Raw genomic sequence first — 21,863 nt, 5'->3', positions numbered from 1 at the left:
TCGTTACCTCGGCCAGTTCTTTTATGGAACCCAGTGACTATTATGACACCCCTATAAACAAAGCTCTATGCTTCATTCGAAGTGTAGGATTAATAAAGGGTCAATGAAAAAGGGAAACAATAGATTTTTGAAGGTCGTAGTGCAAGGGCCAGATTATTATTGCCCACGCCTTGTGGATTCATTTATTCATTCATTTATTTCATCGCCTTAAACCTGATTATACTGTACGTATATTATGAAACTCCTTAATTTATAATTTTCTCCTTTCTATTGTTTCTTCTTCTTTCTTAGATCCAAAAATTCCTTCCAGAGTACCTTTCCCAGATAGCTCAGTCTTTGTTCTTCCTTTAGGATGACAGACACAAAGCTACAGTTTAAGTCTCTGTTGCTTTTTGAAGTCAGCTGGGCTAGAAGCGTACATGCACCTTCAGGGTTAATGTAAGGGTACAAAAACACAGTGACACATTGCGTTAATGTTGACAGTAGAATGAACCCAAATATCGTGACAAAATGCTGGCCTAGATTTCCAACTGACTGACCTACTAAATGGAGCAGAACCCTTTGCGAAGAAGATTATTGTTCGGTTTTTCAATAAATTCCCAATATTTTATTGAACTTGAAGGTTGATTTGCCTATTCGCAAGGGACCGATGCGCTAGATGAACCGAGCCCAAACACTTTCATCATATTTATTTAATAGCAATTTTAAATACTATTATCCCATCTATGTTTGGGTCTTCCAAGCCGTTTCTTTCTTTTTAAAATTTCCTTCCAAGAGTTTGTGTGCATTTCTGTTCCATACCATGCATTCTACGTGCTCCATCTCATCGTCATTCATTTCATCATGGTCATATTAATTTACGAAATTCCAAAATTTCCGGTTTACGCAATGCATCTGTTTCTCAACAAAGAACGAACACAGAACAATGAGTATATGAGCATAGTAACGAGCTTAGTGACTTAGTTTCTATTTACTTTGGCATTAGAACAGCGATTGGTATCTGAATTTGGTAAATGGTTTTGCCGAACTTTGTGTATAATTTGATAAAGGCCGTGCCATGGCTCAGGCGGTTAGTTTCCGGCTTCCAACTTTGCGGGACTGGGCTAGATCCCAGGTCAAATCACGTGTGGTTTGTAGTGGACAGAATGGCACTGAGGCAGGTTTCCTCAGAGAACTTCTATTTTCCTTGCCAATTCCCAATTCACCAATTGCTCCATACTCATATCATCAGGACTCAGTCTTATTCCACGAGACTTAATACAAATCTAATTTGATATATATTGGCCCATGGCAAACAAGGGATTTCTCTTATTTTACCCGGAATTTTGCCTGTGTTCATATCCGCACCAAAGAATGAATAGGTCTAAAAGTTTGTGACGATGCTACATCAGTACAAGTATTATGTTTGTGGACATTATCCATCGTCTTGTCTTTATCTAAAACCCGCCATGTTTATTTTTAAAAATACATTTCGGAGACTGAATTCTGCCTCCGTCTTCAGGTAGAGCCTGGTTTGTTCTGTGCTTGGTTTATGTACCCCATCTTGCAGCTGGCACAGTTGTCCGGATATAGGGACTGGCGCAATCGATTGGATACAAGTGAGTGGGGTTTTATCTGAACCTGGAGACAGAATCCAATCTCTGAAACGTTGTGTTTTGAAATATAAACAGGACGATGTTTTTAGATAAAGACAAGACGGTGGATAATGTCCAGAAACATAACATTTATACACTACGAACGAAGTAGTTCTACAGGATGAAAATGTATGAGCCTGGATGAAACGCAAAGCCAATTGAACGAAATTCTGCCTCGGCGAATGCGCTTACTTCACACCAGAATTTCTGAAAGGCAGCTTTCGAAAAGTAATTATTCACGGAATATGACCACATATTGAGCAAAGCAGTTCCTATTAACAGGGCTTCATATTGATAATTACGAAAATTTCACAATCTTCTGGGTCGCCCCGCGATACTGTAACAGGTCTCCTAACACAATGAACAAGAAACGCCTACCTGGATAATCCATTTGAAAACTGCGCAAACGAAGGTTTCATTGGTTTTCCTCCTGCCTTCCGTTTCGTTGATCGCCCGGTTATTGGTCTTTCTTAACATCTTGTTAAAAGCTTGGAGCCACAAGGCTTCTCACCATCCCCAATGGAACACAATTACTGGAGAACTGTTTTCAGATATTAAACTTGATACCAATAAGTCAGGTTCAGGATTCTTTTTTTATTGCTAGTGGGGTGGGAATAAGTCCCTTGTACTGCGGCCTTTTCTGGCCTATTGTACCAGACCCAGATGATAGGTGAGGGTGATTGTGGAGCAATTGGTGCAATGAAGATTGGCAGGGGAAACCGAAGTACTCGGAGAAAACCTGCCCCAGCGCCACTTTGTCCACCACAAATCCAACTTGACCAGACCCGGGATCGAACCCGGGCCACCGCGATGGGAAGCCAGCTTGAGCTATGGTGCGGCCCAGGCTCAGGATTTCTGCTGTACTTCAGTCTCCTAAGGCGAATATTGCGATGGCATCTTGGAGTAGAATATGATCTTTTCCTTGGAAACAATTATTTACTCAACATCCGTGATATTTTCCCATACCAATGATTGCTACAAATAACCCCTGCAACTAAAACAACACCATTAAACAATGTAAGTATCCAACAAATATTATTTCCGTCTCAGAGACTCTTGACTTTGAAAAGTATTCGCATTTTGTGCAGTTCGAATTGCAATAGTATCCTTTTCCACCACTGTCGCGATTATTGCGTCTGACTCTATGGATTAGGGTCCTTGTTCAGGGGATCATCTGCTCAAGGAATATTTTGAATTTTATGGAACCTGAAAGTTCATTTCATTATTTACGAGTATATTGGCTTGCCACTGGACCGTCTCCTGGGCCTGTCATTAGCTACATAAACCGTACAATTAATCTATAATTTGTTCCGAAATTATTATAAAGAATATTCTCTTCTGTTTCCAAGTTAGGTTGGTAGCCTTTCATGCATGAATTAGTCTCTCCATTCTTTTCAATGGCTCTTCCAACCCATTCAAGGCCCAGTCTTCTTATTCGGTTCCTTAATAATTTTTTCATAGATGGTAGGATTCATTGGAAGAGTGATCAGCCCGTCGCAAGGCCGCTTCCTAAACACAGGACAACATAAACACAAAATAAACACATACACAAGGCAAACATCCATGCCCTGAGTGGGATTCAAACCCACGATCCCAGCGTCCGAGCGAGCGAAGACCGCGCGGCCATTGTGACCGACTTATCTCTCCATACAGTCTCTTGTATTTTTGTTCATACACTTTGTTTAATTAGATCCCAGTTTAAAACTCGTAGAACTTTCTTTTTTCGATAAAAAAAACGTCATTCTCATACTAACATGACTGTCTTTATGACATACTTTGATATATTTATATCATAATTTGAAGATCCAATTAGTATAAGTATCAAATTAGTAATATTAGATAAGAGAGCTTAGCAGCCAGCGGTGGGTGACACAAAATCTTGCAAACATAAATGTGTTAATTATTTATAGCGTACGTAAATTGGTTCTGTCGGCAAATTTAGTTAAGTGGTAGCACTCCATGTGAATCTAATTCACAGGAGGCATTCAGATAACAGTCTCTTGTAGGATTGCACATTTCATGGAGGACGCACAAAGGCTCAGTCATTCATAGCCACCGTTTCTACAATAATGCTAAAACGTGTTGTGGCTGAGCATTTCACAGAGAGAAAGTTCCTGTGGATACGTTTATGCCCTTTGGCATTTCAACAGATTAATAGATGGTTATATGACGTGATACGTTACGATACTAAATTAAGTTACAGACTCATCTACAACCACGAGAGTAATTTCGTTGAATTCAACTCTTCCTCCTTTGTTCTACAATAAATGACGGGTCAGTGGTTAGAGGCAAAGCACGCCCTTATATTCCTGTCAGCCTTTGTCTAATTCTCTTTCATCCACAGAATGAGAAATAAATCATAAAAAACTCTTTTTATTAAAAGACTGTGAAACTTTCACACGTGAATAACATCATGTTTCAGATCCTGTCTGAATTATTACGCGTGGAAATACCACTTATGTCTTAACTATACTTGTACACAGATAGCTTGAGCAGAATTCCTTCTTCAGATGACAAATGTTAATGAATATTATAGTTTGTTCCTAGAAACATTACCAAGATGCACGACACTGGTGACATCTGTAAGGTAAAAATATAAAGTTAATTAACAAATTAAGCATTAGGCCATGAAGGCATAGGTGAGAATGGATGTATAGATCCATATTTTTTTACCTCGGCATTAATTGGAGGTGAGTAGTTAGTTTCACGGCCCGTTAGCTTTACCCTCGAGGAAAGAGCCCACGGTACCCATTGGATAAGAGACTGGGTGGGCCCCAGACCCTTCTGGATCACGAGAAGAAGAAAAATATTCTTGACCTTACTGGGATTTGAACTCCGACCCCTTGGTTGTCCGGGCACTAGCCAGTCGCTATCCAGCTCATATGAAATGCCATAGGTACGTACGATAAAACATTAAACATGCTCGGTAACTCTGAACACGTCTGTTTGGCAAACTGCTGTCAGACAAGGCATTCATTTTGTTTATGTTTGTCACACTCCGTCTGTAAACGATATTTATAGCTTTGTGTGGCAAATAATATGAATGCAATCTCAGTCTAGATCAGTTTGTAACACACTCTGTTTGAACTTGAAAAGATACGAGCTAGGACACTGTGAAGCTCTGCTGCTTAGGGACAGAGTACAGATCTCGTTTTCGAAGATAGCATATTTCATTGTACAGAAATTCCAGACCACATTCTTATCCCCAAAACAAAGGTGGACTTACAGTGTCATATGTCCAAGTCTGACATTGTGTCTGCCATGCTTAGTAAGTTCAGAAACAGTTCCAATTTTGTTAGCCTATTACCCTTTCTCAAGAAAATAATGTAGTCGTAATATATTATCCTCTAAAGCAAATAAATACTTCTTGAATAAATTAAATATCTATTATTAAGTAAATAAATAACAAATATGACAAATTAAGAAATTTGTTAAATAAAATTGAGTTGTTAGCAGAAGTAGCCTATTTCTTTCACTACAAATTGAGTATTTGATACGACAAATGGGACAAAACTTTATTATGTATGCCTAAGTAAGACAATAACAGTAACTTGATTTTTATAGATCCTGAATTGAGCATGTATTAGAAGAACTGATAGTGGTAATGTTATTGCCACTCCCTTCTCAGTGAGAACAATGGACACTACGGGAAGATGAGGATGTCTGTAGGACAGGAAAAGCCTCGTGAGGCAGGCTTCAATGTTGGTATTTCTAATGGAGGGCTTTATGAAGTACGCAGTTGAGATGGACTCAGGTGCCATGATATGCTACCAAGTTTCATAAATATTGGTTAAAAAGGCCTTTAAATTTGATGGTGGTATACACATGCTGACAGACAGAGACACACACACACAAGCACGCACAGCAAGGTGATCTCATGAGTCCATTTTATTTTTTTTTTTCCGAAATAAGGAAAGTGGACTAAAAATACATAATGTAAAAACGTTTCGTTCCCATGGTTACGTATTCATTATCGTCGCCGACTTGGGTTCCGCACAGAAATATCGCTTGTATGTAAACTCTTAATTGCAGCCCTTAAACAGAACGGATGTAATAGCACATGTATACCCGAGGTATATACACTCAGGCTTCCAGAAGTACGTATGCCAAGTTTTAGCTTTCTTGTCTCTTTGATTGTTTACTTAGGGCGTCAACACACAAACCCACATATTCTTTCTTATTTGTTAGATTCAATTTAATGTAAAAGTAAGATATTATCCATTTCAGCTGAATGTTACGCCAGTAGACTCACCAGGTTGAGGAAAAATATGTCATACCCACGCATATAAATCCAATATTTTATATCGGAACCTGGAAAACTCAAGTGATGATATTCTTCAGTAAGCATTCACACACAGCAAAGTTCCATGTAGTTTTACTTTACAGAGAAATGTATTTTAAAAGGCGTACTGAACAAAAACGGGAGACAAGCCAGCCGGAATGCATGAAGATAACTTCGCAACAACAGAATCACAACGACATAACAACCAAAGAGCGTCTACTCCACGCAAGGATACAAACTCCCTAAGAGGAGCTAGAATGCACAATCATGCACTCAAGGAATAACACACCTATATATATCCTCATCTCAAATTTGATTTTAATAATTTACAATAATATTCTAATCAATTAATTTTAATTTTAACTTTAACTACCTTGTAACAAGTTCAGTATCAAAGGAAGAACAACCCTACGTTATGGACTCATATTGGGTATAAGTTCGGTACTTAAGCACCTGATGATGACCCGTTAGGAGTCGAAACATGTTGTGTCTCAGATATACGACCTTCATATAAATTTGTCATCTGTATACTTTTTATAAAGTTTTGTGTTGGTTAAAATGTGAAAAAATTACATATACACGACGCAACAGGATGTAACATAAAGAAAATTATTGACGTAATTTCGTTAATAAATCTTGAATAAAATATTTTGAAGTGTTAAATATTACGGAAAGAAGCCGGGATAGCTCAGTCAGTATAGCGACTGGCTATGGGCTGGATGAAAGAGGGGTCGGATTTCGATTCCCGGTGGGGTAAAGAATTTTCTCCTCCATGTCGTTGAGACCGGCTATGAGGCCCACCCAGCCTCCTATCCAGTGAATACCGAGAGTTCTTTTCTCGGCTGTAAAGTGGCCGGGTCGTGAAGCTCTCCACTCACCTCCAACTAGTGACGAGGTCAAGAAAATTTGGATCTATGCATCCACTCCCCATTGCGCCTTCATGGCGTAGTGCTTGATTAATTAAGCACAGGGACATTTTTTTTTCTTGGCACTAGAGCCCCAGTGGACCTAGGCCTACATCCATGAACTTCTCCTTTCACTTCGGTTTTTCTAGATCTTAGACGTTCTGTAGGACTCCTTGGGCGGGTGATCAGCTTGTCGCAAGGCCTCTACCGGGACAAATTTACATTACCTAAAAATTACGGGCAGGGGTGTAGAACGCAACTCTGTGGTTGTAGCAGATCTGATAACTTTAAGATATGACAAGATTCGGCCCTCGTCAAAAGAAACAATGAAAGGGACGTAACGAACCAGTTTGGTATACGAATTCAAATAGAATCTTAACAAACTAACTATAAATATTTTAAAGTATTGGAACAGCCGCTGTAGTTGTAAAGACTTCAGATTTTACAGCCAATTGTATATTATTTATATTGTACGTATATATTTTAACTTTTAGAACATGTACTGTAATAGTGGCTTCTAACTGTATTGATGTAAAGGTGTCCCTCTGAAGACCGAAACATGTAAGGGCATGAATAACTGAAATGTGAGAAGAAGAAAAAAAAACTTAACCAGTCACACTGGACGGAACTGTTTAGCTTTGTCATGACAAGATATTATTGAAATCTCTACATCGAAATAATATTACTGAAGCCTCATTATTAGTCATTTATATTTAGTGATGTCCTCCCTGGAAGTAAGGATGATTGTGAACGGGCGGAGCTTTACCTCCATTCCCTACATTCTTCTTCAGAACGTAGCACTGTTAAAGTGTCAGTGCACTCGAATTCTAACGTTTATTTGGCGGGACCGAGGGAAACGTTTCATGTTTTACGCGCTACTAAATTTCTATTGCCTGTACGCTTTGCATGTCTATGGGCTTAGTGAATGAACTGAACAACAATAATGGGAAGGAACGCTGTAGCTAATTGGTAACTTGTAATTTGCACCATGAGGTCCATTAGCGCACCTTCACAGAACGTAATTTACGGCAACGTGTATTGAACAACACTGTTTCAAATTTTCCTCATGAAGTTTTATAGTTGTTATGCTACCGAAATTCCTGTCCACTAGTAATTCCGGTCTCTCCTCTTGAGCGGACACATTTCGTGTCTCACAGACTGCACAACACACAAACACATCAAAGGCTTACTGCAGCATTAGAGTCTAATCAGTTTTGCTTTGGTACGGTTATGAAATTTGGTTTCTTGGTCTGACGGGAGAATATTGTTTGATGGTGTCTAAGAAGAGGAGACAGTTTGAATTTAAACAGGTTATATTAAGCGTTAATAGACTGGGGAAAATTACGCATTAAAAATATGTAATTTGAACTTTTCGTCTAATATTGTTAACGCTGTTAATTTGTGGCGGAACATGTGGCTACTCCTGAAGGGAACTATGAGCTACAGGAAAAGAAACTTTTGAAACCATTTTGGTGAGATACAATGAAGTCTTCTAGGGCAATGATCCGTGTAAATGTGGAGTTGGTTGATGTTCCTTGTGCCCAACGTCAGGAGCTGGAGTGCTCACCCATTATATAGTCACATGTCCGGTGTTCCGTGACAAATTTTTGAGGCTCTAGACGAAGCAGTTTTATTGGATAACTCGTTTACAATTACAACTACAATCACTCTGACATAACTTCTTCCAGACGATGCGACCTGACTAGTGCCTCGTCTATGATCTGATCTCATTTATCTGATCTGATATTCGCCTGATCCGATCTTATCTTCCTGAGGAAGCTTCTTGGAGTGCCAAATAGCAGACATCTTATCGAATAGTTAATTTTTCTTGCTGTCGTACAAACGACTCTCTCGTTTCTACGAGAATATGTTTACCTAGCCGTTGACTTGCAATTGACGCTGTTGTTGTCATGCAAATGCCTCAAACAATTCGTTACCTATTAATTATTTCTGTTGACTAGCAATGGATGGTAGTTGTCTCGCACTGTCTTGAAAATGCGTTACCTACGAAGTGACACTTCTCTGTGTAGTGGGTTCACCTGTCACAATATGAACTCCTGACGATGGAGACGGAGAGAGACTCTGACACATCGGACGCCAACTCCACATTAACACAACTTATTGCGGGAGAGGACGCCTTGAAAGCTTAAATCGTATTCTATGGGACGATATTAAGCGCGAGAATGTGGCCTTAACTTGTAGCGAAAGGAAGGGAAAATGAAATAATAAAGTTTCATTTTAGGCGGAAGTATATATGTCTATAAATTCTTGGGTTGTTTAACGACACTATTTCAAATGCAAATTATAGGCGTAGAAAACATATGTAAACAATTTCGTCGCTGTTAGTCATGTCAGGCATTCATATGAGGTTTCGATGTGTCGGATTACTGATGATGAAACTGAGTAACTTTTAATTCCAGAAACTTAGGAGAATTACCACATTAGTAGATCGTGCGCAAGTTGCAATAGAATCGCCGTTCCGCCGACACAGCTCAGTCATGAGGAAAGGCTAAGACTGTTCCTTACATGGAAGAGCACGTGTTCCTGGAAACTGAGACAGTAGAGTATTCTATGTATCACTGCACTGAACACTAGCCAAGGAAAACTTGTAAGATTTGAGGCTTTCACGGCGGTGACTATGAAGAAAGCAGACTGCTTTTACCGGTTCTCACGGTCTCTTCGCTTGCGGATTTCTTATATTTTTTCCTTCTACCCTGAAGATGGAGGCGATACGTTCCTCCGAAACGTCGGTTAACACCATATATACACGGTGCCAAATCCCAGAAAACTGCTTTCTTCAAGGTAAACTTGTTTACAGCTGAGTACTGCCTTCCGTGTCAGCGACAAGCGCACGGTTCCAGTGTTGCAAGACACGTAATTCTCTTCCATTCCGCAGGCAACATGACGAAGGGAACATAGAGGAAATATAGGGTTTGAGGTTCTCACAGAAGTGGTTATGGGTTTTCTATCTTCTGGGACATAAACCGTGTAATCCGTTGAAGGAATGTGTCACTTCTATCTTCAGGCTAGAAGAATAAGCCATGCTGGAAACCAGATTTCTTGCTTCAACATTCATGCAGATTTATAGCTTGGATTATATTTCAACCCTGAAGATGGAGGCGACATATTCCTTTGTAACGTCGGTTGATTTTCGACGGAGTACACAGCGTTATATCCCAGAAGATGAGAATTCTTCAGACAGGAATTATTTTGCAATGCAGGAGGATATACATTGTGTCGGAAAGTAGCGACATTGAGACACAGAGATAAAGAATTGCCTCTTAAGGTAAAGTTACATTTCCTCTGCGTCATTGGAACAAAGCCATTGTCTCTTATGACTGAGTTACAATTGCTGGAGCGCCTCCATTACAGCCAATGTTTCGGGTATCAAGGACATGGCTTATGTTTCAATTGAATGTCGACGTAACTTTAGTATTATTTTAATTGCAGACTTATTTAGGTATAAACGGTATAGCGACTAGCTACAGGCTGCACGACCGAAGGGTCGGAGTTCGAGTACCGGTAGGGTAAAAAATTTTCTTCTCTACACGTCGTCCAAACAGGCTCTGGGGTCCACCCAACCTTCTACCCGATGGGTAAAGGGGCTCTTTTCTCTGGGGTAAAGCGGCCGGTACGTCAAGCTGACCACTCACTTACAACGAGTGCCGAGGTCAAGAAAATATGGATCTGTACATCCACTCACCCATACGCCTTCATGGCGTAATGATTAATTAGTTACGCACAGGGAAAATTTTACCTTACCTTACCTTAGTTGTTTGTTCCATGCTGTCACTTTTCTATAGGTTACTTTTATTTTATATTTTTCTAACTTCACTGCGTCTACAGGAATCTGTTTTGCAATGTGAGAAAAACAAAATGTTGTTGTTAGTGGACCTTGCTTACATGTAACATCTGTAGGTTCTCTGCTCGTGGGTTCGACTCATCCTCTAACAGAAAAAAAGTACCAGGAATCTTCCTGGGGTAAAGGGGGGCCGGTGCGTAAAGCTGACATCCTCACTGCCATTTGTTAGTCGATTGTCTAGAGAAATGGGAGCCTAGACGTCTCACAAACCTATAGGCCTTCACGGCCTGTTACAGGGATAGCTTTACCTTTTATTCGCATTCAACAACATGGCGACAAGTTGCATGTTGCATAAGTTACGTTCAGATGGAGCACAGCAACATAAATGAGAACGTTCGAGCTTATGTAAAAGCCTTGGGTACCGAAGTGGTGTAACGATATCTCTCGTGTAATAACTTATTGTTGTAAGCTGAGTTATTTAGACCTGGACACATCACGTATTCGAACGTGAAACGCTCACAAACATATTATTTCCCCCTTCCAGACTAATTCTTTGATAATAAACTGAATTATATCAGTACCGCTTCCCTCGTCATCCTCTTTATTTCATCATTTAGAATCATCGTCATCTCAACTCTGTTGACGTCTCGTACTTTTTTTTTATTTTTATCATGGGGTGAGACTGAGTCCACCTGTTACTGCGGTCACTGTTTGGCCTATTGTACCAGCTCCAGATAAGAGATGATGATTGTACAGCAATCGGTGGAATGCGATTTGTGAGGAGCAACCGAACTACTCCGATAAACCTGCCCTAGTGTCACTTAGTCTACCACAAATCCCACAAGACCTGACCCGGGTTCGAACACGGGCCTCCGCGGGTTCGATCCCGGGTCTGGTCAAGTGGGATTTGTGGTGGACATAGTGGCCCTGGTGCGGGTCTTATCAGAGTACTCTGTTTCCCCTGACAATCTTCATTCCACCAAATTCTCCATCATCATAATCACCCGGGGCAGACTACAATAGGCCAATCAGTGGCCGCCGTGGCTAGTGGACCCAGTTGGACTCCAGCCCCCACTAAGCGAATTAAAAGAAAGCCGCCTGAGCTATGGCACGGACTTTTGACGTCATGTAACTACTGCAACTTAATCATTTTCTTTCGTTCACGAAAGCTAACCACGTGGTTGCAGGACATTCCGTTGCACGTGTCCATGCTGAGCTTCCTACTCATCGCCGTGGACCGCTACCGCCTCATGCTGGACCCCACGAAGCCAAGGATGCCGTCCTTTGTGTGCGCCCTGGGCACCTGGCTGCTTGCAGTCTGCATCGTGCTGCCGTACCCTATCTACATCACCTACCTGGACCTCGGGGTGAGTGTGGGCGTACTTTGCACGCCTGGTTAACCTAACAAGCAAGATGTCATTACTATCTGCCAGTATCTTTCACTCCGGAAAGAGAACAAAGTAATGATGTCTTGTGATGAAATAATTGTGTCTCTTTCTGTGTATCCCTCCTCAGCTGGCCTCCAAGGATTGGCCGCAAGCGTAAGAGTAAAGGTGGCCCTGTGCTTAAGAGCCACGCCGTGAAGATAGGCAAGGAAGTGGAGATATAGGTCCAACATTTTTTTTTTGTCGGAATTGGATGGGAGTGGCCAGCTTCACGCCCCTTTCGCCTTACTTTGAGGAAATTAAAATTTCGCTTAGAGGGGGGTGGAGTCCAGCTGGGTCCACTCGGCACGGCGGCCACTGATTTGCCTATTGTACCTGCCCCGAATGAGTATGATGATGGAAAATTTAGTGGAATGAAGATTGGCAAGGAAAACCGAAGTACTCGGATATAACCCGCCCCAGAGCCACTTTGTCTACCTCAAATCCCACTTGACCAGATCCGGGCCGCCGCGGTGGGAAGCCAGCGGCTAACCTCTTGAGCTATGGCGCGGCCAACTTCGAGGAAAGGACCCCAAACACCCATTGGATAGAATAATGGGTGGGTCCCAGAGCCGTTCTGGAAGCTCTGGAGAAGGGGGGGGGGATCTCTTGCCCTTGTCGGGAATCGAACACCGATTCTTCAGCCGTTCACCCGTAGTCCGTCACTGTATCAACTGAGCTATCCCGGATGTTCTGATCTCATGACCCAATTGTTTCCGAGAAGCGGAGGCCTTGTTCGGAAGACGAGAGTCACTCGGATATTGAATGAATCCCATATTTTATGGAAACTGAAATTTTATTACATTGTTAAATATCGGGTTTCGACCTTACCTTGAACACGCTCAATCCAGTTCACACATTAGCATCCTATTTATCAAGGACATATTTTCATATTTTCCTCCCTACTAAGCCCAGCTCTCCAAAACAATTTATTTCCCTAGGGTTTGTAATATGATTTTCGAATACATTATTGGATATCCAACGCATGTTCTGTACGCTACTGTCATAGTCTCCTTGATATGATCATCAGACATTCCCTGAATTTAATATTCTCCTCCACTTAGGCCTGTCTGAAGGGAGTAAAATGAGGAAGATATTTTGGAAATAACAAAAATATAGACGTTATTAGAACACGCTACAAACGAAGGCGTCTCACTCTTTAAACATGAAAATACTGCCCCTTGTAGGTTTTTATTAAATACGCGGCAGTATTTGTCTCAGCCAATGTTAATTAAAATACTAATGGCTCATTGTTAAAATTCCTGTCTTCTCCAATTTAATTAGCGGCACTGACAGTGTTAGTAATAATTTAATTTATTGGTACTGGGGAGTCAGTTATGAATTCCTGAACACTATATTCCTTTTAAGCACTTCATGAACGTGTTCATCTGTTAAGCGTGAATTTCCTCGAATTTCTCCATCGGAGATTATTCATAAATTTTGCGTGTTATTCTTAATATAAATGAGATTCAGGTCGCAAAAATAATATATTGTACTCACGGCCTGTTCCGGTTATAAGAATAAAAAATGTCCCTGATATTTTTTGTCGGAAGTCCTTGGCATTTTGTAGCTTTCGATATTAATAAGGCATCTTCAGGATTCAGTTCTGGTTATACCTTCCGATTTTTCTAGCCTTTCCTTTTGATACTTGCTTATTATTGAATCGATATATGTTATTCATAGTTCATATCATTCACTCATTCGTGGAGCTGAACCCTTGTTGGGGAGCCGCCAGCTGTGCAGCTACTCAATAATTTCCCAGTATTTTATGGAACCCAAGGTTCGTTACCGTATTCACAAGAGCCCTCCACATGTCCCTATAATGAGCCACATTAATCCAGTCCAACCATCCCATCCTATCTCTCTAAGATCCATTTTAATATTATCTATCCACTTACGTCTTGGTCTTGCTAGTGGTCTCTTTCCTTCTGGCTTTCCCACCAAAATCCTATATCCATTCATCTTCTTCACCATTCGTGCTACATACCTTGCCCATTTCATCCTCCTTGACTTTATCATTCTAACTATACTTGGAGAAGAGTACAAGTTATGAAGCTCCTCATTATGCGGTTTTCTCCTACCTCCTGTCACTTCATCCCTCTTCGGTCCAAATATTCTCAACACCCTGTTCTCAAACACCCTCAATCTATGTTCCTCCCTTAATGTCAGAGACCAAATTTCACACCCATAGAGAACTACAGACAAAATTATGGTTTTGTAAATTCTAATTTTTATGTTTAGACAGCAGACGAGAAGACAAAAGGTTCTGGACTGAATGGTAGCAAGCATTAGCCGAATTCAATCTCCCTTTATTTTCATCCTGAATCAGGTTTTGATTTGTTATAGTCGTTCCGAAATATATGAACTGTGCCACATTTTCAAAACATCTGTTACCTGTCTATATGTCATGATTTTGTCCTGCATTTTGGTGACGAGACAGCAACATATCCTTTTTTTTTATTGCTTCTGTGGTGGGACTAAGTTCCTTGTACTGCGGCCACTTCTGGCTATTTGTACCAGCTCCAGATGATAGGTGAGGTTGATTGTGGAGCAATTGGTGGAATGAAGATTGGCAGGGGAAACCGAAGCACTCTGAGAAAACATGCCCCAGCACAACTTTGTCAACCACAAACTCCACTTGACCAGACCCGGGATCGAACCCGGGCTGTCGCAGCGGGAAGCCAGCGACTAACCGCTTGAGCTACAACATATACTTAGTTCATATCTAACAACATATATTTCATGATCCATGTTTTTTCTTTGCTTATTTTGTATATCAAGAAATAAATGCGAATTTCTGATACTAGCCATCACCAGTCCCATCTAAGGGCCCCACAAAATATAACAATTTTTTCTAGTTCATGAGGATACTGATGGAGTCAGCATTCCAAACGCCAGACAACTTCCTTGATCCAGATAGTGGACAGTGTCCAAAGGAAACAATCCTTTATCCGCTTTTATTGTTCTGAAGACTAGTGGGCGATTAATTGTAAAGCAATAGATAAACAGACCGAATTTTATCGTTCTAGAAACGAGACTGTAAATACTATGACAGTTTATGTTAACGTGTGCCAAGCATAATGTTTAGAGAGAATTCTTGGGGCTCCTTTAAATTACATTTCATGCAGTATTTGTAATGAATATAGTAAATATTCGTAGGCCTAGCTCTTATTTTATTTGTAGTTTAATTTTTGGTGTTATCAGGAATATATTTATGACTACAGTAAATAAACTAACCGATATACTTTCTAATTGATTGATCCTATCATATTCATCACAAGTGAAAGCATTGCATGTTATATGAAGCCATAATTAATTACTTCATATATAGAGAGGAACTGATATATTTTGTGCACAAAAGAACAGCTTTGGAATAATAGTAATATCAGTAATTTCTTCAAACGAACCTCTTGTTTTAAGTATTATACAGAATGTTCCAAAAAGAATGCTACCGTACTGGAAAACTGGATGTTTCCTCAGCTGAATCAAGAGTCCGACGAATGCATCATCCAGCAAGATGGAGCTCTGCCCCATTTTCATAGGGAGATTCGCGAAATTTTAAATTGTGTGCTTCCTAAGCGATGGGTCGATCGCCATGGGCCCAATGAAAATCTGTTGCTCTGGTTGCCACCCAGGTCACCGGACCTCATACCCTGCTATTTCTTCTTGTGGGGCTATGTGAAAGACACTTTCTATGTGACAAAATAACCCAGCAATTTACAGGAGCTGCAAAATCTAATTGTGGCTGCTTTGGAATAGTAACAACAGATATGTTGCAGCGAATCTGGCAAGAAATTGACTGTCAGCTGGATTTGTGCGTATGACACGAGGTGCCCATATTGAGGGACTGTGAAGAACTGGTATGAGACTTGAGGAGTTTTCCTATGTTTCTAAATATGTTAAATCATTTTCAGGTAGTAATTAACATAATTAGTCGGTCACGGTAGCCGAGCGGTCTAATACATGCACTGTCTTCGCTCGCTTGGATGCCGGGATCGTGGGTTCGAATCCCACTAAGGGCATGGATGTTTGTGTGCGTTTTTCTGTGTTTGTCTACAGGTAGAGGCCTTGCGACGAGCTGATCACTAGCCCAAGGAATCCTACCGAATGTGTAAGATCTAGAAAAACCGAAGTGAACGGAGTTCATGGAGGTAGGCCTAGGCCCACTGGAGCTGTAGTGCCAAGAAAAAAATTAACATAATTACAGTAATTTAAAATGGTAGCATTCTTTTTGGAGGATCCTGTATAATATTTCATTTGACTCTTCTATGTGTTTCTTGTGTGCGTGTGTGTCTGATTTGATTATTAGGAGACCACGCACATTACATTTTAATGCATAAATCAGTGTCAGTCTCTGCTTCGTTGTTTTCATGATGTGTGAAGACTTGCGACGCCACGGCGGTAGACGTGTAACAGAAAACACGTGTGATGTCACGTCGTACTTTTCGTAGATTATTTAACGGCGCTTTCTGTGTCGAGACTCTATAGCGTCTGATGGTAGGATGATAGAGAATGATGATTATTTGGTAAGGATTTGGAAGGTAGCGGTCGTAGTTTTTCCGAGGTACTCTCCCGAAACTTGCCGGGAGGGACTGATGAGAATCACGAAAATCCGTAGTAAGAATAGCCGGTGTTGTGTCGATATTCGAGCAAAGAGCCTTCCGAATACAAGTGTAGAGTCTTACAAGCAGAATAGCCTCTTCCGTGATGTCTTGTCCTTTCGCTTTTATAATTTGAATTTTTGTGAAAACAATTCAGTGGTTTGATATTTAGCGAGAGCTTGCAAGAGTATGTTAAACATGGCGACAGTACATGTTTCATGAAGTAATTTCATTACGTTAATTAAGTTAATTTTAAGAATACCCCTGAGATGAATGGGTGATTACGATAAATATCGATAAACATACATTGTTGGCAGTTATAAAGGATATCATACTTTGAAGGACTACCAACTTTCCTTCCATTCAGATCCTAAGACTGGTTGATTCCTAGTTGACTTCACTGTTATGTGTCAACATACGAGATGGTATCATAGGCCTATAGAAAAGCAAATACATCCGAAATTTTGTAAGATTTATACACCTAATTTTGAACAGAAGATTTTTTTTGTGGAAAAACTAGAATGGATTACTTTTTTTTTTGAACAGATGAAAAAAATAATTTAGTAACGAACTAATATTAATAGGGGGTGCGCGATAGCATAGTGGTTAAGGTACTATAAGTCCCGATAAGGTCATTGGATTTTTTTTCAATTGACCTAATCCTTCCGGTTTACTTACCCTCTAACAGAAATGAATACCAGGAATTAATTAAATAATTTTCCTGGGGAGTGAAGTGCGGCCGGCGCGTAAGGCTGACAACTTTACCGCCATCTTTGAGCCGATTGTCAAGGTAATGTGGGACCCTTAACGTCTCAGAACCCTATAGGCCTTTGTGGCCTGCTACAGAGATAGCTTTACTTTTTTTACTTTTTTACTTAATATTAATATAATTTGTGAGTTTTCATCAAAATCCATTTTGCTGAATCATAAATCCCAGAATGCGAAGTGTGACGAAAGTTGGACTTCCTTTGAGATATTGGTTATTATTCCAGAGCATTTAATGTAGTTCTGCTGCTGCAGAGATTCATGATGTACAGAGACATGAAAAGAGATTAAAGTCAGAGAATGCTTATTGCCAATCAGTGCAGAATCTTTTTCGGTCCCCATCTCCTACTTACAAGCGGAAGAATTAAAATATAATAAAATTCTGAATTTATTTGTTCATGTGTTTCGACATGAAACGTCGCGTTTCTCCTTCTGACCATAAACAAAGATTGTACATAGATTCAAGGTCGATTTAGAAAATACGTGTAATTCGAAGGAGAATACTTCGACCTAACGAGGCGAGAAAGAGGAGAAGTTAACAACAAATTTCAGAGACTTGCATAAAGACAAGCTTCGTACTCTTATCCAAATATTATCTGAGGATGAAATGCAGCATATGATGGGCTGAACGTGTAGCTTTACGAGGAACATAAATTCATACACGGTTTTAGCTGAAAAATATGAAAGGAAGGGGCCACTTCGGAAACTCAGATGTAGGTGGGAAGGTGATGTTAAACTGGATCATAAAGAAATATGATATGAGGATTTGGACTGAAATCAAGTCATTCGTGTAAGTCTGATAAGAGGCAGCAAGCTGGCTGCTTGATGTTGGATTCTTGCATACCTTACTCTTCAACCCTGAAGCTGGAGGCGATATGTTCTTCCGAAATATTAGCAGACTTTCACCGGATTACACTCCGATATATACCAGATTATACTCTTCATAGCTGTCGTAGTGAGAACCTGACATCCAGCTTAGAAATGAGGTCAAAGGGGAAATTGAAAGAAAAATAAAGTATACAAATGTTGTTATTTAGCTCGAGAACTGTCATCACCTCGCAGACGCTGCAGACCGGAACAGAGTAAAATAATTCCGCCCTTTATTGAAACTGAAGGATTCATTTTCCTGTTCACAAAAACCCACCACACGACCATATCCTCAGCCAGATGAATTTAATTCATTTCTTCATGCCGCATACCTTTAAGATGGGATTTAATATTATCCTTCCATCTACATAAAATTCTGTCACATGATCCTTTCCACTCAGGGTTTGCAACTAAAATTTTATATGGGGGTTCGAAACCCGACGCGGTCATTGGATTTTTTAATTGAGCTAATCCTCGCAGCCGCTCTATGGCCCTAAGATCGACTCAGCCTGTAACAGAAATAAGTACCAGGGATCTTCCGGGGGGGTTAAGGGCGGCCGACGTTTAAAGCTGACAAACTCGACCCCATCTGTGAGCCGACTATCTAGAAAATATGGTAGCCTTGACGTCTCAAAACCCTGCGGGCCTCCACGGCCTGTTACAAGAATACCTTTACCTTTACATTTACCTTTACCTTTTGATGCAAAAGGATATTAAGTTCTTCCTCATTTTTCTTCAGAGTCCTTTTGTCAAAGAAACTAACTGTGGTTGCTTCCCTGAAACGTAAATCCGAGTGTAGTCTGAAACGTCTCTTAACTCTATATCAGGTTTAATCTTTTCGTTTGGTTTTCACTGAGTGCCGATCCCCACTACTGTCAGTTTTTAATAGGGAATAAGCATTATTTACACGAATATACAAGGTGGGGGGGGGGGACCTGAGAGAATATGACTGTTCTTCTGTTCCTATGTGCCGCCTCCGAAACTACAAGTTCAGATGAATGCGATGTTTAATGTCTGTTAACATCGGTTGCATGAATTGTTGGCCCTTATTGGTCAAATATAGGCGTCTAGATCTTACTTTTTAAAAACAAAACAAGCTCCTTGGCTCGAGTCCGCAAGCGAACTATAGCGACTGAGCGAACGCCGCTTGTCGGCGAGGTTAGTGCCAACTTTAGCGGATAGAGTGTGTCACATGGTCAGCACAACTGTTCCCCACGGTCGTTAATTTCTGTTTTCTAGACCGGAGCCGCTATTTTCTTGACATAGCTCCACAATTATCATTACGAGGCTGAGTGGACCCCGTTCCAGAAACACTACTTCTCAGAAAAAATCTGGTATCGCCGGGAATCGAACCCGGACATCTGGATCTGTAGCCAGGAACTCTAAGCATTAGACCACAGAGGCGATCAAAAGGAAAGGATAATTCACAAAAATTATATCTTGTTTAAAATATTTCCGATGGTTTCTCATAGCCACTTATTGCACTTAGTTGGTTTCTGGAAAGTGTACAATGTTCATGGGTGTGATGATCAAGACTTAACCAATCCGTGGTAAGAAGTTTTCCGGAAAATGAGAAAAGGTCACTTCTGTCTGTGTTTATTCCTTTATGTTCTAACATATCGCAATAGTTATAACATTAAGTTACATAAAAAAACTCTCAGAAATTCACTTATGAGAATCAGGCCAGAAATAAATCAGCAACAGAAGGCACATCGCGTGTATAATGTTCCCTGTGAATACAGCAGAAGCCGTGTTGGTAAATGGACGGACGGATAGTCGTGGGCTTCAGAGAATGTATACACATCCTCAGAGGGGCTTCCAGAAATATCTGAACTCGCCCAACATGCTTACGAGGAAATTATAGAAAGCTAATGGAAAGAAGTAGGAATGAAGCCGGAATTCTGCGTTTTCAGACTAACAGCAGGACTGAGAAACAGAAGGAATCTGCCCACATCGCGTTTCTGACGCATCCGACCAGCGAACCTAGTTCGGCATTCTTCCTATTAATACCAAGATATAATTTAGCGTAAAATAACTACGAACTGTGTGCATGACGTGACAGTTCTGTAGTGCTCCGTCGGATGTTTTCCCCGGATTCTTATTTCTCGGCTCGTAATTTATGGCGCTCTTTTGTAAGCAGCCAGAACAAACGAACCGGATAGGGGGGCTGTAAAATGATGGAAGATTCTTCTTGCGAATGCAAAGGCGAAGTTCATAAACAGTGCAACGTTTCTCGAATTAACCATCGCTATAATTACTAATATTATTATTAATATTATTAGACCGCCCGTGTGGTCTAGTGGTCAGAGTTCCTGCCTACAGATCCAGAGGTTCAGGGTTCGATTCCCGGCGCTACCACATTTTCTGAGAAGTAGTGGTCTGGAAAGGGGTCCACTCAGCCTCGTGAGGATAATTGAGGAGCNTACTACTACTACTACTACTACTACTTTGAGGCCTTTTGTTGGGCATTGGGAGCTTTTTCAGTTTCTTAATCTTATAAGCAATCGGTAGGACTCCTTGGACCGGGGATCAGCCAATCGCAAGACCTTTACCTATATACAGAATAAACGCATACAATACAGACATCCATGCCTTGAGTGGGATTCGAACCCACGATCCCAGCGTTCTAGCGGGGGAAGACAGTTCATGCCTTAAGACCGCGTCATCACTGTGATCAGCCTCGAATTAATTATAACAAAGAATAAGAATTAAATTTGTTTAATTATCTCAATCACCGTAAGGTTTCCGGAAAAGTTATTTGGGCGTAAAACGTCTGCTTCATGTGTCTACGATTTTTGTTGCAGACAGTTTTCGCGTCGACGAGAGGTTTATTTAGCGAGTTATTTTCGAGAAAAGCATGCGGGTTTTCATGTAGTGTCCGGTACTTAACAAAACCTGGAATGTGTGAACACATTTTTTCGAATTCACTAGTATTAAATTTCGCGAAAATCCGGCCAGGAGTTGTCGAGTTATTGCATGCGAACTGTAGATAGACAGGCATGACAGAGCTAACAGCAGCTTTTGGCTACTTTCGTTACGAAAATGTCAAAATAATACTTCTCGAATAAAAGGTAATTAAATTGAACTGTAACCGTTCATTACAGGTAAGCTTGTATAATGAATGCCAATTAGAATGAACTAGACTTAAGATATACTTAATTACTTACTTACTTACTTAAGGAGCTGAGTCGTTCTTGAGGAGAAGCCAAATCTGCAGCTACTCAAGAATTTTCCAGCATTTTATGGAACCCAAAGGTCTGTTACCGTGTTCACAGGAGCCCTCCACGGGTCCCTATCCTGAGCCAGATCAATCCAATCCATACCATCTCATTCTGTCTCTCTAAGATCCACTTTAATATTTTCCACCCACCTACGCCTTGGTCTTCCCAGTGGTCTCTTTCCTTCTAGCTTTCCCACCAATATCCCTTATGCATTCCTCTTCTCCAACATTCGTGCTACATGCCCTGCCCACCTCATAGACTTAAGATATCATCATCATCATCATCATCAGTAAACTGTCAGACGACAGGTCCACAGTCTCTTCCAAAACAATTCCTCCATTTAATGCGATCTAGAGCTTTCT

The 21,863-nt window shown here is 40.7% G+C and overlaps 1 protein-coding gene across 2 annotated transcripts in view; it reads left to right on the top strand.

The window, feature by feature from the left end:
* Positions 1 to 21,863, top strand: part of LOC111875749 (prolactin-releasing peptide receptor) — a 188,727-nt gene that overhangs the window by 68,677 nt on the left and 98,187 nt on the right. For both annotated transcript variants that reach the window (XM_023872249.2, XM_033750233.1), the window contains exon 2: positions 11,811 to 11,990. In XM_023872249.2, coding sequence (XP_023728017.1) covers positions 11,811 to 11,990 — 180 coding nt within the window. The remainder of the gene's footprint in view (positions 1 to 11,810; positions 11,991 to 21,863) is intronic.

The sequence above is a fragment of the Cryptotermes secundus genome, unplaced genomic scaffold (genome assembly GCF_002891405.2).
Source record: "Cryptotermes secundus unplaced genomic scaffold, Csec_1.0 scaffold1283, whole genome shotgun sequence".
NCBI classification, from domain to species: domain Eukaryota; kingdom Metazoa; phylum Arthropoda; class Insecta; order Blattodea; family Kalotermitidae; genus Cryptotermes; species Cryptotermes secundus.
Note: the sequence above shows the minus strand (reverse complement) of the source record. Positions and strands in the feature narration are given on the sequence as shown.